This window comes from Colletotrichum tamarilloi, assembly GCF_030869305.1.
Source record: "Colletotrichum tamarilloi strain Tom-12 chromosome Unknown Scaffold_239.1, whole genome shotgun sequence".
Classification (NCBI taxonomy): domain Eukaryota; kingdom Fungi; phylum Ascomycota; class Sordariomycetes; order Glomerellales; family Glomerellaceae; genus Colletotrichum; species Colletotrichum tamarilloi.
This window is the reverse complement of record NW_026849622.1, coordinates 12,820-29,227: the sequence shown is the minus strand read 5'-3', so window position 1 is coordinate 29,227 and position 16,408 is coordinate 12,820. Positions and strand designations below refer to the sequence as shown.

At 50.5% G+C, this 16,408-nt stretch overlaps 7 protein-coding genes across 7 annotated transcripts, besides 1 other annotated feature; 4 read left to right on the top strand and 3 right to left on the bottom strand.

Moving 5' to 3' along the window:
• Positions 1-324: 324 nt before the first annotated feature.
• On the top strand, positions 325-891 carry CTAM01_16604 (uncharacterized protein; the record flags this gene model as incomplete). The annotated part of the gene is made up of 1 exon (XM_060532596.1): positions 325-891. One exon carries the CDS (start codon positions 325-327, stop codon positions 889-891), a length of 567 nt encoding a protein of 188 aa, XP_060372839.1.
• A 713-nt stretch (positions 892-1,604) lies between these two features.
• On the top strand, positions 1,605-2,560 carry CTAM01_16603 (SWIM zinc finger protein; the record flags this gene model as incomplete). Its single annotated transcript, XM_060532595.1, has 2 exons — positions 1,605-2,057; positions 2,114-2,560. The coding sequence occupies 2 exons, from the start codon at positions 1,605-1,607 to the stop codon at positions 2,558-2,560; spliced, it is 900 nt and encodes a 299-aa protein (XP_060372838.1).
• A 1,419-nt stretch (positions 2,561-3,979) lies between these two features.
• CTAM01_16602 (uncharacterized protein) lies at positions 3,980-4,983 on the bottom strand (the record flags this gene model as incomplete). The annotated part of the gene is made up of 3 exons (XM_060532594.1): positions 3,980-4,081; positions 4,127-4,576; positions 4,639-4,983. Coding segments are annotated over 3 exons (897 nt in total), but the record flags the coding sequence as incomplete, so codon positions are not given.
• Positions 4,984-5,675: 692 nt separating this feature from the next.
• On the bottom strand, positions 5,676-6,574 carry CTAM01_16601 (uncharacterized protein; the record flags this gene model as incomplete). Its single annotated transcript, XM_060532593.1, has 2 exons — positions 5,676-6,349; positions 6,415-6,574. The coding sequence occupies 2 exons, from the start codon at positions 6,572-6,574 to the stop codon at positions 5,676-5,678; spliced, it is 834 nt and encodes a 277-aa protein (XP_060372836.1).
• A 981-nt stretch (positions 6,575-7,555) lies between these two features.
• Positions 7,556-8,018, top strand: CTAM01_16600 (uncharacterized protein; the record flags this gene model as incomplete). Its single annotated transcript, XM_060532592.1, has 3 exons — positions 7,556-7,602; positions 7,661-7,862; positions 7,917-8,018. The coding sequence occupies 3 exons, from the start codon at positions 7,556-7,558 to the stop codon at positions 8,016-8,018; spliced, it is 351 nt and encodes a 116-aa protein (XP_060372835.1).
• A 5,886-nt stretch (positions 8,019-13,904) lies between these two features.
• Positions 13,905-13,970: a sequence feature (Short protein (CTAM01_16599, KAK1471282.1) was converted to a misc_feature.).
• Positions 13,971-14,760: 790 nt separating this feature from the next.
• On the top strand, positions 14,761-15,117 carry CTAM01_16598 (uncharacterized protein; the record flags this gene model as incomplete). Its single annotated transcript, XM_060532591.1, has 3 exons — positions 14,761-14,769; positions 14,834-14,891; positions 14,945-15,117. The coding sequence occupies 3 exons, from the start codon at positions 14,761-14,763 to the stop codon at positions 15,115-15,117; spliced, it is 240 nt and encodes a 79-aa protein (XP_060372834.1).
• A 144-nt stretch (positions 15,118-15,261) lies between these two features.
• On the bottom strand, positions 15,262-16,335 carry CTAM01_16597 (CipA protein; the record flags this gene model as incomplete). The annotated part of the gene is made up of 2 exons (XM_060532590.1): positions 15,262-16,200; positions 16,264-16,335. 2 exons carry the CDS (start codon positions 16,333-16,335, stop codon positions 15,262-15,264), a joined length of 1,011 nt encoding a protein of 336 aa, XP_060372833.1.
• Between the last annotated feature and the right edge of the window lie 73 nt (positions 16,336-16,408).

Below are 16,408 nucleotides of genomic sequence, written 5' to 3'. Positions count from 1 at the left end.
CGATCCCAATACGAAGTTCGCGAACATCAGGGATATCCATCGGGCTCAAATCGAAGCGGGTGAAAAGGAGGTTATCACGGCTGAATCCAGCGACTCTGAATGCCCTAGTGAGGCTGGCAGCTGTATTGTAGTGGGTGTGGTTGAGGATCAATAGTTAATAGTAATGAGGAGGTTGGGTTGTGATCCCATCGTTTTTGTGGTGCCAGAAACAGGGGGGTGCCAGGAAGTGGGTATGTTGACTTACCGCCGCTGAAAAGGTTTGACCACACCCTAGCGAACCCTCATACATACCACGGTGATGCTAATCAATTCTGCTAGATTGTCATGATCCACCGGCCATTCCTCTTCCTCTCGTTCCAATCTGACTCGTACATCCACACGCGCCGTACCTGCGTTGCAGCAGCAGTCACCATCCTACGCGAGCACAAAAGCATTGTAGAATCAGGCGAAGTCTCGCTCTGGACGCACATCGCCTTCAGCATCACCGCTGCCATCATTCTCTCGTTCGAGGTCATATGCGATCAGAGCAAAGAACGAGACAGCCGACAAGAAGGCTACCTCGACGCGATTCGCGACGCGCGAGAGCATCTCCTGGGCCGGACGACGAGTGATATCCTAGCACACCGCGGCGTGGTGCTTATTGATGCCATCTTCTCTGAGGTGGGAGGCATAGAGTCGTTTTCTGATCAGACACTCGCTGCTAGGCCTGATGCTATAAACTTTGAGGAGATTGCGGCTAGGTTCAAGACCGATTGGTTTATCCTTGATTCTTCCACGGCTGGTCTCGGGCAGTTTGACGTTGCGGAAGAGCATTTTGCTATGTCTGGCAATCCCTCTGAAGATTTCGACGATTGGTTCCAGCAGATATTTCACTCGACCATAGTTGGATAAAGTCTGGTTCTCATTGAAAGAAATCGACTTTACTGCATGATTGAGCGGCAGTTCTCTACCCACACTCGGGACCACCCACCGATGGTATCTTTGCTGGTCAACTACGAGCTACTGCTGAGTGCTACAGATTATCTTGTCATGTCTATGCGCATCGGGCGTTTGGAGTGGCGTTGCTCCCACTCCCTTTTCTTGCAGGGGTTGATATGAACTCGACTGCATCATGTGAGGCTAGGCGGCGACTTTGAGTGCATTGCGTGTCCAGCAATTGTTCATAACAGGGCACCGTCAGCTTGTCGGATTCGAACTCGACAGGCGATGCACCGAGGCTCCTTTCGGATCCGGAAGCTTCCAGTCACATGACTTTTGTGCGAAAAGGAATCACATGATCTCGCGTACTCGGCGTGTGACACCCAAGGTCCGTGCTTGTCGTCATAGAGGTTCTCCCCCGCCGTCGTCCCTCGGGGGCGGAAGTTAAGGCGAGGGGCGGCCAGGAGCAGCTCTTGCCACTGCGCTCAGTAAGGTTCTTGTCAATCAAGGTGGTAACCATCAGAAGCTTCACATTACTTCAGATTTCTCCCAGTATTCTTCACCTTCGACCTAGCTTCTTGAAAACCAGAATTTCGCCTGCGAGCGACTCCCAACCCCCGTTCACTGAGAAGTGCCCCTCATCAACGCCCATTGTATGCACGCTTTCGCCACGCTGATCGATTTCAATGGCGGGACCCCGCTCCTCGACGTCGACGGCTGCGACCCGCTCCGTATCCAACCATTCTAAGACTGCCGGAAGCTCCCCACCGAAGTCGGCAACAGCGACGCCCTCGCCGGCGCGCAAACGAAAGGCTGATACCTCTGATGATGCATCATTATCACCCCCATCGTCTCGCAAGGTAAAGAAGCTTAAGACGGTCGGCACGAGTACCGGCGAGAAGCGATTGCGCCGATACCGATCGAAACCACCTCAAAGCTTCCACGAAGTTTACCATCGAGCAACAACACAGCGCTTCTACGTTCTCGAGCGGCGGCGATGCGGAACTCCGGATGCGCCCGAGGAGGAGATTGAGTTGACTGGTTCTACTGGCAATGTATACACCGTCAAGATCGGCCAGACCCCGTCATGTAGTTGCCCGCACGCCATGAAGGGAAATCAATGCAAACACTGGCTTTATGTGCGTTCTTCCTCAAACCTATTCGGTCTCTGCTGGATATCTCTAACCATGGCTAGGTCATGTCTCGAGTCCTCCGCGCCAAATTCGAATACACATACCAATTGGCGTTGGTTCCCAGCGAACTTAATGAGATCTTCGACAAGGCCCCGCCCATCGATCCCCAAGCCGACGATTCCAAGAACAAGAATCGCAAGCCCATCGACGGAGACTGCCCCATCTGCTTCTGCGAGCTCGAATCTAATAACAACGAGACGATTGTATGGTGTCGCGCAGCTTGCGGCCAAAACATACACAGGGAATGCTTCGAGACTTGGGCTGCGACAAAACGTCGCGGCAGCTATGGCTCAAGTGATGTGACTTGCCCATATTGCCGTAGTCTATGGCAGGGCGATGATGATATGATGAAGAAAATCAAGAAAGGCGGCAAGTTCACTCGTGAGGGATATGTCAATGTCGCTGAGCAGCTCGGTATCAGTACACAAAGAGGTATGGTTCTACGTTAGGCGCGCACTGCTCTTTTAGGTTGCTAACCTATGGTCACAGACTATAGTACCTATTCTAGATGGTGGAGAGGAAGTTACTAATATGGTTTCGCATACATCCTATTTACGACCGTCACACGAAACGACAGAGTGACGGAGACGTTGTCATATTGATGTGTGGCGCCTCATCTAGCCATGGCCACCCTTAGAGGCCCCGCTTTCACGTGCACCGTCTGGCCATCTATTCCATTCGTCGTTTTGTGAGGGGGGTTTCTATCATGGACACTTTGCAAGCTCCATTCAAACACTCACAGGATGAATGAGACGGAAGACTGCCCCATGAGTCTCTTTGCCATAGAGTCATCTTCCCCAAAGTCTTATCCATGCAAAGTTGAATAGGTATAGCGCCTTCCTCGTCATGAGTAGAACACAATGTTTCTTAACAGCCTTAAGCTAGGGCTAACCTTTCACATAGCACGCTTGTCCGACGTCCAGCACCTAGACTCGGCGGTCAGGTACGATGCATCATTGACCTTGTTTCAATCCGATCAAGCTCAACCTGCCTCGCTCGCGTTCACTTCCGAATTTCTTATCCTAAGCTGGCGCCTTCTCTTGACCTTGAGCCAGAAGTAGCCGCGGTTCATAATCCAGTTGACGGAAAACACATCTACCATGGACCTAAGAGCTACGTCAGCTGTCAACACGGCCATGCTCTTTGCAGCTCCGACTGCGAATGTGTGGCGAAGGCGATGATGTATGTTCGGAACTGAGGAGCCTGAGTTTGGCGCGCAACTTGAAATTGACAACCGAAATTCAGCTCGGGATTGATTCTGATCATTTGAAGTGGGCATGATATGAAGGATGACAGGAGCGCCTCCGTCATTCACTCAAGTAAATCAGACTTCGTGCGTGGACTTTGGTGGTTTTGGGATGCTATACCAAGACCTTGGCAAGTGAAATCATGAATTTATGCCTGGTGACAGAGAAAGAGTTGGGTCGATAACTACCCAACACCGACGGCTTATGTCGTGAGCTAAACGAAATAGCACAGAGGGGAGCGTTCTCGATAACAAACAAATGCCCACGAAGGTTGCTACTCTATCCAAAGACGTGAGATGCGCCCTATCTTGAATCAATGGTGCCAGACTCATAGGCGACAGATACGTAGTCTTCTTCCCGCCATAGTCATATTCTTAATGCGACGAGTGTGTTGCCTCCATTTGCTGCTATCGACTAGGCCGCTTACAATGGGGTAATCAAGATGCTGTTCACTGCTAGTTACTATTGCATACTACAGATTCGATTGGATCTCCAGGTAATTCAAGCACTTAGATGGCTTGATTCAGTATATTTTACGAATCTTCGGGTAATGCGTGCAAGCTACTTTGGGTACAAGCACGTATTTTTATGTGCGTTTACTTTCTTACACTACATACATTCTCATTGCTTCTCTCGCTCAGCCTTCAGTTTCTGGTCCTCTTCCTCCGTCTTGGGAACCTTGACAAACGCCGGTACAGTAACAGCATTGAGCTTGCGCAAAGCCTGCAAAAGTCAGCGAACGTCACCTCACGGTACAATACCGCCTACCCAAAAGGGCCGCCACAACGAGACGCGGCAAAAGACGGCAAAGCTTGCCTGGCCAAGGAGCCCCAGCAGGGTCTTGGCGGCACTGGAAACAGAGACATTGAAAGCGTTGCGTACCTGGGAGAATGCTCCCTCGGGAAGATCATTGTTCCACTTGTCGTTGACCTTGACGATCTTGCCATCGTCGCCGACCTGAATCTGCACGACACTCTCCATGGTCTGCTCGGTCTTGATTCCCTTGACCGTGTAGCTATTCTTCAGCTCCAGCTCGATGGGGTTACCCGCCGAAGTGACGGTGTGCGACTGGATCCTAATGGGGTTAAACAGCGCCGGAAGACCGTACCACTGGGCGGCGAACTTGTCGTACCCCTCAGCGACTGTGATGTTGTCCTGGAACGTAGCCGTCTTGGACCACAAGGATAGGTGCTTCAGGGTAGGATTCCCCTCAAAGAGCTTTGGAGGATGATTAGCCGTAGGTTCCGAAATTACTCACGTAGGGCAAGGGTGATGCATACATCTAGCACGCTGCCGACCAGGACTTTCTGCTGTTGGGACAGTGATACCCCGGACTTTTGGACAACATCGCTGTTCTTAATGCCGACGGACTCAAACGTGGGCGCGCTGGCATCAGCGGTAGCCTGGACCTTTGCCGTTTCGGAGGGAGTGCCGGATGCCATGTTTCTTTGAATAGACTTTGCAAAGGACTTGGTCTCGGGATGGGTTGCAATCCGCTTCGCAATGTGACGGGCTGTTGAGTGCATGGAGATGGTAGAAGAGGTTTTGGTATGGACGAAAGGATGTGAGATGTGGGAGAGGACTTGTGAGGTTTTGTGAGGTTTCACTAGCTCTGGGTTGGAGCTGTTGGTTGTCAAAGACACGCCTGGCGCATATTCGTCGCGTCACTGGGCTGACGTGACGAAGGGATGATGATGAGCGCTGACGTCATGACTCGGACCCGGGGCGATGCTCCGCGACTTCGCTTCTGAGATGGCAGTCTCAATCGGGGATGGTTATTGCCCGAAACAAGATGTGTCGGCCTCCTTGGAGCTTCGCCTCCCGCATCCGTGCCGACCATTCTGTCTCCGAATCCCGGATGCACTGCCGGCGACGGGGTCCACTTTATTTCCGGCAGTTTTCCGGCGCCATCCGGTTCCTCCGTAGCATTCCGTTGGGGACCGCGCCATCAATCGGGTTATCGCTATTGAAATATTCACTGTCAACCAAGCATTCAAAAACAGGAATTCACCAAATTGGAACGATAAGTCAAGTGTTCGTAGTACGTCAAATTATTAAGGCCCGTTGCGCGGCGAGTGTCGTAATATGTCCGTCTCTAGAAGAGCTATGTACAGTTAAGAATATGTGTGTGAAGAAAATGCCAATGGGTATCCACAATCCTCTCATCCCTCATTATCCAATTCGCGCCGCGACACAACGGGCGAGGATGTCGAAGAAGCCCTGCGCCAAACCCCGTCATGTAGTAATTGTTGTTATTATGCATCACCGCAGGTGATGACAGTTCGCCGGTGTGCGTTAGCCGTTTGATACAAGCACCTTATTTGAACTCGCCCTTGCCGTGGCAGCGGGTGAGTGGGATCCAGCTCTGCTTCTTGCTGCAGACAGTGATGGCGCCGGAGACCCAGCTGACGCCCTCGTAGGAGCCCTCGTCGTGGGTGTCAACCATCCAGGTACCGGTCTGGCGCAGGGAGCCGATGCAGCCCTGGAAGACGCGGCCGTAGCGGCGGGTGGTCCAGGGGGTGGTGATGACAACACCGGTGTAGCCCTCGCCGACGTTGCCGCGGATGAGGTTACCAGACTGGGTGGTCCAGGTGCGGGTGAGGCTGATGCCGATGTTAGGGGCGGCGGCGCCGCTGCCGCGGCTGATGGCGCTGGCTATTATGTTCTTTGTGCCGGTGAGGCTAAGGCCCGCAGAGAGCGAGATCGAGTTGGCGATGGAGTATGACTTGGAGACCGTAAGGTCCATGCCGCCGCGGGGCCCGATGACAACAGGGGACATCTGCACGTCCCAGTCGACGAAGCGCTCAGTCTTGTCGATGATGGTGGAGGTGGTGTAGGCGCAGTCGCGCTTCTCGTGCACGGAGGGGTCGTACTCGAGCGCGGACATGTTGGCGGCGGAATCGATCCAGTCATGGTCGATCTCCGGGGCCTCGCTAAGGATGCCTTCGTCATCGAGGAGCTTGTACCAGTCCTCAGTCTTGATGATCTTTTCTGCAAGATCAGAGTCAGCACGTGGCACAGAGTTTCAGAGTTGTCGTAAGTGGAGGAAGACTTACCCTCGCCGTTGGTCAGGAGAACAATCTCATTCTCGGTTACTCTGTGGTCGGGAGTCCACTTGGTGAGATTGATGCCACGCTCGTGGAGCGGGACCGAGAAAAAGGGAGCGGCGCTGACGGCCGAGGCCATCAGGAGAGCGATGAGGTTGGAGGAAACCATTTTTGGACGGCTGATGATGTTTGAGATGTTGAGGTGGGAGAGGAGGAAAGGAAGAAGTTGATGAGGATGAGTGACTGAATGTTGCCAAGAGGACCCGGGAGATTCTGATGACTTTATACACCGGTCTTCGAGACCATCGCGGTATCTCAATAGCTGATAGCAATCATCACGAGACGTAATCTACATTTTACCGTTGAATTACACCGCGCTGCGAGCGGCGTTCATCTGAAAGTTGGGGTTCTCCTCCCATGCATCTTCCTTCTTTCGGACGGCAACGTTGACCTTGCGAGTCATGGTGGGAGACCCTCATTCATGGGTGCGTAGACCCAACCCGCCTCGTACCAAAAAATGTAGATTTTCTCCGGCCGAGTACCTCTCAGGGTAACATGCTGCAATCGTGCGCATGTGCCCTTGTTTCACCGTCTGAATGGGTAAAAATCGGCCCCGTTTCGTCGGAACCAGACACCGACAGATGGGTGCCTGCCCCAGACAAAGCCCCATCATCACCGTCGCTACTTGCCTTATCAAGGATAGGAAGTTCCATATTTGCACGATTCAGCGCCCCGTCACGCGGGAGAGAGCTTGATGGCCTGGTCATGTTATCAATCTCTTTTGCGGGTAAAGTTGGATATCAAGTTCCCGCTGAAATTCACACCGAAAGTCGCACGCAAGAGGAAGTGGCCATTCGCAGCATCCTCGGACGCCGAGCTCATCTCTCGTCGAGTAATGCACATTCGATAGTGCAGTGTCCAATAGATTGGAGCTTCCTGAATGAGGTAAGATGCGAAGATAGCGAGGTTCTCCTTCAACTCGGCCATCATACTCCGTACAAGTATTTCAGCTTCCCGTCACCTCGTCCCAATCTACCCACAAATCAACCTTCTACATCTCATCTCTACCACGTTTTCACAATATCTATTCCCCCCATACTATCGCCAAAGCTCCTAGAAGCACGTCCCAAAAACACCTTACTCGTTTAAGATGCAGCTCTCATCCATCCTCCTCTCCGTTGGCCTCATGGCCGCCGGGTAAGCCTTGTCCTAGCTTTGTCCCGAGCCAACATAGATACTGACGATGCTTTCCTAGTGCCAACGCCAAACTCCACAACGCCGGTGTCTGCGTGACAAACAGACAAGAAATGCCCGTCGGCGGCACTGGCTGGAGTGTGAGCTACACCTGGAGCAAGAAGTACGAGATCTTGCCCGAGGCGACTAAGTGCGCTTGCAACTACTACAAGAACCGCAACACCGGAAACAAGCAATGGGATAAGTGCCCCGACTGCACCTTTGTAAGTTCTCTTCTGCTGTGTTCAGTCGATTGTAGTCTAACATTGAGATTCTAGGACGGCTTCCAGTGCAACTCTGCTGGCTGGCACATTGGAGGCGATGAGCTGAATTACTACTGCAGCAAGAAGTGCGGCGCTCAGGGCTACGAAGCCAACTAAACTTTTGGCATTTCTGTTTTCGATTTTCTGGCTGGGACGACGACGGACGAACATTGAGATACCACGTTTTTTTTCATGGCTGCATATACTTGATTACCATGAAGTTGGGCTGGGACTCGCTTCGAAAGTAGATACCTATCGACATTAGTACATATTCCGATAACCATAATTCACTATTTCTTGAACTTCAAAACTTCTGATCCAATGTTTCCATGTGTTTCTTGACCGGGCCGCAGATGGTTCAGCCCGCACGGTGCTTGTAGAGTGGGATGAGGACGTTTGCCCGCACGCACAGGCCTCAATGTTGTTTGACTCGTTCGACTCTTCGATTATACTTTGACCAGCCACGGGAAGTAAAAAGCCAAAATGACGTCGGGAGGGGACCTCCTAACCTCTTCTGACTTACGGCCGCCTCTTTTCATAATTCTTAATTTGACACCAAAAGACTCTTGCATTTTGAGCTCATCGCCTCAATGTCCAATTCTGAGAACATCACGCCCACGCGGCTGTCGTTGACTTTTCGAATTCTCGGCTCTTTGAGCCGCCTTGGACGGATGCTACCTCTTGGGACCAAAACGGGACCCGCTGCCAGGGCCCTCCGCAATCTCCTCTTTTGTGCAGTAATACGACGTCGCAGTGTAATGGAGTAAGTGGGTTGTGGTTGGTTGGCAAGTGTCGTGCCAAGAGGCCATCGCCAGCAGCCCATATCGGGAACTCTTTGGGTTGATTGGGCGTGTCGGCGTGTCTGCATGTCGCCTTCAGTTCGGCTCCGGCGCAGAAGCGAACGTAATCGCCGCGGGCTTCTCGCCGCTGGATGGAAGGTGAGATTGGACTTTGGTTCAACAGCGCGTCGAGAAGAACAGTGAACCGTGACTCGGTTGGTGCGTTGTTTTAGCGACGGAATCGCCGGATAGTTTGCGCTAAGCAGGGGTCCCTTGTGGGGAATGTTGTCTACCGTCCAGATGGCTCACCCCAGCATCCGACGATTAGACTCTTGTTCAGATGGAATCTATGGATCGTCTCAAGTAATTAGCTCCTCGGGGTGCAGCTCGCTATTTCAGCCCCAGGTGAGGTTCGCCAGGGCTGACCTAGGCTGACCGTTGTGACGGCGGGTACCTGGCGCGTTGCTACTGTAGGATAGGCCTCGTAGGACCTTGTGGAAGGGGGACAGATCAACGGCAGGGTAATATAAACAAAAAGGTTTGCAGAGGCACGTGTCCCGCTCTTTACTGTGGTTTTCGTCGTCGCATGAGTCAGCCTGCGTACGGATCTGCAGTTGTACGAATAGCAAAGGTTTCTTGGAGGCCATGGATCGATATTAGGAATGATGCCACGATGAGCTTCTATGACATAGAGATAAGCTTAAGGTGCCAAGCGCACGGCGAAGGTGTAGTTCTTGCATTTACGAGGCAAACCCGCCAAAGACAAGGATTGCGATGTGATCGGAGAAGCCGGCGTCACATCACATTCACCATAGTGACCAACCTAAAATTGCATATAGGTCCTTCTATAGGCGCCGCTGTTTCAAATTGAAGAATAATGCGAGAGTGATGAGATTGCTCTAAAATGGGGGCGATCCGTCTACTTGGGACTCTGCCACTCAATGCGCCAGCTGAATTTAGATCTCACCATAACGTCCTCGGCCAACCAGCTTCGGCTTGGAAAATTGGGAGTCTGCGGCACAACTGGAAAACCCCACGCATAATAAGCCATGTATTAGTGCGAACATTCCGGATGATCCTTGTGGGCCGCTTAGCTCTCGGGCCATAGGGCGTCGCCTCTACGGAGAAGCTTAGAAGGGGATGGGGCTGTTCCGAGTCAGTCGCCCTGTCATTGGCCTCCTCTTCGACCATTTCGGTCCAAATCAGCAACGCATCGTGTTGGACGTCTTTGAGGTCATTGGCTCAGTTTTGCGTAGATGCTTTTATTTGTCCAGGGAATGACCTCTCATCACATTCCTGAGTGGATGACCTGGAGAGCATTGTCCACGTGCTCATAGCGCTCCATGTCTTATCAATCGACAAGGAAAGCAGCTCTCTGGCAACGAGGACACTGATTAGAGTCAAGTAGTGTTACTTCGTAGAGTCGGTGAATCTCCGACCTCATGTCCGACTCCAGGATGGATCTCGAAGGAGGTTCTAGACTCGTAAGAATATCCACATCACGGGCCATCAATAGGAGCTAGCTGGAGGCATTTTCGCCTTTTTACCGCCATCGGAATGTTTCTGCCGGAATCAATTGATACGAATTTGTGAATCCGAGCTTTGGCCTTCAATCGAGCTAGAAAAGATCAGATAACTCAAACACGTCTCCATTGTGGTGGAATCTACACGTGCTATGGCGAACTGGGCAGAGACTTCGATGCCAAGCTTCGCAAGTTTGAGAATTGCTCCCTTTTCTGTACGTAAACACAATGTGCGTGAACACACTATGTGTGGACACAACGCGCGGTTACCCAAAGGCATGTTCAGTTATCATACCCATCAAATTGACATGATTGTAGCCTGTATTACTCCAGAAATAAAGCACTATATCTCAAGTAGTCACATTTGATATACTGACATACGGGGTTTGAGAGAGTCGCTCGCAAAAGCATCTTCTCATGCTCTGAATTACGGTGCTCTACTATGTATACTAGCGGCAAGTGGAGCTAAAAAGGCAAGAACCTCATCCTGCCGACCCATCCAAACGTCTCGTGTGTATGAAATCCGACTAAGAATGAAGTGATTTGCCAAATGAAAAACGTGCTCAAAGGTTCTGATAACGACAAAGGGTCATCCCGCCCACATCCCATATTCCAACGCGGCAGGCAAGATGTAAAAGCACGGGCCCGGGTACTCACCGCCGTCGAGAGACACTGCTTAGTTTATGCCATGGGGCACTCTAATTAGAGTTTCAACAGTTCACTGGCGACCAGTCACCCAGTGGATATATATTTCATCACAAGTCACAAGATTCTACACAAAGCAGAAGGGAGCAACCGAGTTGCTATAACGTAACTCGAGCCACAAGTGTTATTGAAAACGCGGAGGAAGTCATTGATTAGGGTTATTGCCCATCTTGGCACCGCGGGTTGAAAGCTTGGTGCGAGTTGTTTGCTGTTCGCTAAACGCATGTCATTTCTGACAGCGTACGATATGGAGATGGGGCTGGTGGGTGGGTGATGCTATCAACCTTATCGCACTTGGACTTAATCATGTGATCGAGTAGTCGATCTGTTGTACATTAGGTAGCCAGTACCTCTCTGGTTGTTACGAATTAGTCTGTTGATGCAACAAGTCCAGGCGCAACTAACACCACGGAACATGCCGTGAGTTGGGCTCGCGCTTTCATTCGGGTCAATCCGATATGCCACGAGGCTGACGTGGCTGTCAGGGTGATTTCATCAGTATGGGAAAGTCTAATGAGTCGACTCGACAAGAGACCCTGAAGATCCTTGCGGTAGTTGGAACCTGGAGCAAGTTGGACATGGAGTCAATCGGGTGGTACTATCACATATCAATTCGGAATAGAATTTCTACCAATATCTCCACCGGCCTCAAACCTTCCAACCCCCTTCGATCCTCAGCGCCAATTTCGCTCAAATCCTTTCTGTTAAGTGTACTAGCGCAAGTGAGTCTGATGCTGCTTTCGTGATTGGGTGGAAAATTTCTTTTTCTCAATTGCGTCTTTGGAGGCTGGGTCCGGGGCAGCCATGGAGCTTTCTCTTCTACCGCTCACGATGCCGGTAGTGCCGTATACGGCTGCCCGTGCAGCGAAATCGACCAAGGCGGAGCAACTCCGTTATTTCAACTCCGTTATTTCCAGGCCCTCGGGTCAAGGTCAATCAGACGTGATTTCGCCGGACGGTAGTCGGTGTTGCTGGATTGGTCGAGTTTGACGGTTGCGTAGAAAGTGTTGTCACTCACCGGCCGTGAAGCCGAGTATTTTCTCTCGGCTTCACGGCAGAAGGTGCCATCAAGGTGCGCGCCGAGTAATTACAATAGATCTCAACTAAGACGTTCGTGGTAAATGCTCGCTTATACTACAGAGATTTTCGCACAGAGACTTAGTACACCCCGCGCTTTGAGAAGTTATATTGCACCGCATGTTGGAGAAGCGCGAGGGGATTCGCCCTTGGAGACGACCACATGGAGCAATACAATAAGTGGTGCAGAGGGAATGTTCGATTCAACAACCCCAAGTCCCGGGATGCCAATTGCAAAACTTAAAGACGAAGATCTTTCCCAAAAAGGAGATGACAGTCAATGCCAAATTGCGGGAATAAAGCCCTTTACAGCAACTCTACCTTGGTAGGCTTTACTAGAGGTTCAACGACTCAGACAACCCAAAAGTCAGGAACCGAAGTCAAACATTGGATAGGAATGTATGATGATTCGTATGAGAGATGAAGTCAAAATGAAAACTCAAGACACGGGTACTGAAAGCTTGGAACTCTCTGACTTGACATGGTGAACTACAGCCTCTGTAAATGAACTACCTACTTGATAAGTTCAAGTCACACTTGATCCGACAGGAGCGACCCGGGTTGAGGGAACAGACGTCATACTCGTTCGCTGAGATTGTGAAGAGAGATGAAATCAATTACTCTGAGCTACCTACAGGTAGGTGCTCCACGCTGCCCAAAGCCTGGAAAGTACACGTCCTGTTGCTTCTTCTGACAATGTTTGTCAACGATAGTCCGTCCTCGGAAAGGCCACCACGGAAAGACTGCAGATCAAAAGATCAACACGCAATTTTTTCTTGGGAGAAATGATCGCCTTTAATCGACATTATTCGCACATTCGGTCAATTGTTCGGCATGAGGACGCGACTTGGTGTCGCCGAGAATCCGAGATGTGCAAGTTGATTGCAAGCGGGCGTCAATAAGGTTGGGCCGAAAAATTGATATTACTAGTTGAAAAGCGTTCTGCGTGATTTTCGAGAAATTATGACACGGTATTTTCACGTAGACACGTACTCTCGAGATGCAGAAGGCCGGATTGAGTCTTGTCAATGTTCGGCGAGCAGAAATCAGAGCCAATGCAATTCTCAGCGACTGATGCCCGACAACACTTCACACGTATCTTAGAGGATTGGAAACGCAGTCTCGCGCCATAAAGTGCACCAAAAACAATGTATCTTCTCGCATACCTATGTAGACACCTTCATGTATCTCGCAGCGATGTAACGTACTACACCGAGACGAGAGTTGTTGCCTGCAGTAATCCACCCCTGTTACTCTGATTTAGCAAAAACCTCAAAATGTCGCAAATATGGGGGCACTGATAGATAGGAAGTATCAAGCACGTGGGCAAGTGCACCGGTAACTCTTCATGCGGCAATTCCGGCTTGCACTGAAACCTGACGAGACTAGATTTTCTAAAACGAGGAGATTTCGTGGTAGGGCTGCCGTGATCCTCATTTGTGCCGTTTTCCGGCAGGTAAGTTCAGGTAATTATTCCATGAAAAAAACCACTGTCACGAAAAAGTATCGGAACACCACGATCTTCTCTATATCCCTATAGTATCGCAATACTACTGGATATGGCGGTATGACTAATATTACAAAGTCTGGCTGTTGGCCTCTTCTCAAGAACTGTTCAGAATCTCAACCTTTCCCAGCAAATATCTCCCTTTCATAAAACCAGATTCGTCTTCTCAATTTGAATGCAATGGTCAAGTACTGTAGGTGACGTTGTGTGAAGAAAACGAACTTCAGCTATGAGTCGACCACATAGCATCCAGGCCTTTCCATGTTGGCATTTTTGTTCACTAGCGACCCTTCCAAGTCCAGATTTTCGTACTGAGTGTCTAATTTGATACAGTTTCAAGTCCAGCCAACACTGTCTTCAACTACATTCAGAGCTGCGAACAACATCGTTGAAGCGACCGTTGCCGTCACCCATGCCCGCGCCTTCTTGCTTTGTTGGTTTCCTTATGATAGTCGCGTCCCCTGTCCCAAAGAAGTGAATCCGCTCGTCAGTATTTCGCACAAGACGAATCGGCTTACTTTATTCAAAAGAGACTGCGCTGGGAATCATCGAAACTAGGCGCAGGTAGTATCGCCCCTGTCGTGACCGTGAATCGAGCTGATACTGCCGAAGAAATGCCGACAAACATTGACTAGCACAGACATCTCAATCTTCATTTTCAAGACCTCTAGGTTGATTATACCAAAGGCAATTAAATATACTATGGTAGAAGGAACATGGTTGGGCAGGGACAGATTTTCTTTTCTTTTCTCCTGGATGTCAGAATTGAAAACGTCATACGTAATTGAAGGTGTCGTTATCAAGGAGGTTGGGGGCGGAGAGCACAGTAAGCCATATAACTCGGGCGTATCGGCTAACCTTGCTTGGGAGCCTATCGACAAATTCCGAACATCAATCCCACCATTCACTTCTTTCCTGGCTGTTCACATGGCGATTATGCCAAGTGTCAGCGGCGCAGCGCCTCCAAACTTGAATTGGCGTTAAATTTCCCTTGGCATAACAATAGCCAGTTGCTCAGGTGGTCGGATGCGCCCAAAAATGACGCAACCTGTCATTGACGACGAATGATTTGTTTTCTAGCCGATGTGCGTAGCATTGCGGCTGTGCGGCTTGCTAGAAGATAGTCGTCGAAAGCAGGAAACCACGAAACAAAACTTGGATAGATAAGAGACGACCTTGCCCACACGCCCACCGATTTATCGGCGCATTGTGCGATCAAGTACAATTCCATCTCATCCTTTAATTTCCGAATCTGCATTATTCTAAACATGGGCTTCGTAAGTAATATACGCTCTTGGACTGGTTGCAACCTTGTACCCTCCATGTGCTGACGTTATCTAGTTGAAGTCTTTGGGCGAGACGGCCGACAAGGTGGCATTGTCTGTTACAAACACAATGGGTTTGTAGAAATCGAATCTCTCTTGATGTGTTAAGCCACTAATATCATTCAAGCTGATAGCCGCTCTTATCATTCCGATGGCCCTGATTGTGTCGCAGCAAGTGGTGTCCCTCGGAATTCCAAGGGACAACGAGACCCTCCTCCGCGCATATCCAAGATGACCTGGGCAGAAACTCTTGAGGCGGAGAAGGCAGCCGAAGAGAAGCAAGCCGCCCTTGGCAAATGATTTTCTCTCTGAACTATGAGATTGAATGACAAATGTGATGGTAGGGTGAAGTGTACTTTTTCTAGAAGGGGGCATGATGAAGATCTCGAGTAGAGGATGTTTGCGAAAGGAATCAGATGTAAGTAATATCGAGCGTTTTTGTGATTAGTGCCGATTGGCCTCGCTATCGTTTGCGGAGGCTCTCGACATTGATACGGCAGTGCGCGTAGCTTCATCCAAGTCTTCGATTGGCAGTTGCAAAAGATCGTTGTCAGACTGGAAGTCCGCATCATCGGTCGGCTGGAACACCCGGGCGTACATCAACTTATAAAAGCCCTCATGATTGCCTTGTTTTAGCTCTTTAAGACCGTCATTGTACCTCTTCTTGGTTGTCTCATGATCAATCCTCCAGTCAGCATCCGTTGTCCCCGTCACTCGTTTGACACTCTCCAGCATATCGCGCTGGCTGACCTTGAAGCTTGACGCAAAGACAGTCTCGTTATGAAATTGGGAGATGGTTGTCGAGTTATCGTCGGCGTTCTCGGGGAGGATCTTGTGACTCAACATAGATGCCACGGCGCGACCACATTGTGCCCATGTAGAGACCTTGATAGCTTGGTCACCGTCGTCATACAAAGTGATTGTACGATTCTTCAAGTCGAACCCAAAGGTGGCAGAACCAGCGACGAGGCTGTACTCGTACCAAAACCCGTTCATCAGCGTGATCGAAGTCAGGCCCGCTTTCTGAACCTCGGCGATGTTCTCCATGACGGCGTTTGTGACAGGAATGTCCTTCCTGATTGCTGCGCTGTGTGCGTTGATACTGTAGGCGTTAGGCATGACGTATGGAACGCCTGCCTCAGCAGCAGCTTGAACCAGAGACGTGTGAGTACCCGGAGAAGCGCTCAGTGAAAGCGTGAGGATGAGGAAGTCTTGGCCATTGAGAGCTGCGACCAAAGGCTTTGTGTCCTCGTAATTGACTAAAGCCTTCTTGACACCATTCGGCAGGGTACTGGTGCTTTCTTTACGCGTGATGGCGGTCACTGTATGCTTCCCTGTCTTTAGGAGTTCCTCTGCGATGGCTTTCCCAATGTTACCGCCAGCCTGCAAGTTATTACCTTAACTATAGCTCATATCCACATGCAGAACGTATCCGGAAAAACTTACTCCTACAATGGCTACCTTATGAATGTAGTTCTCGAACCCATTAGGAGCATCTCGTGCAAAGCCTCCGACCATTTTGCCCCTAGTTGGGATGAAGTTAACGTACAGACTATGAGGCAACTTCGAGACCAATGAAGTCCGACGGGAA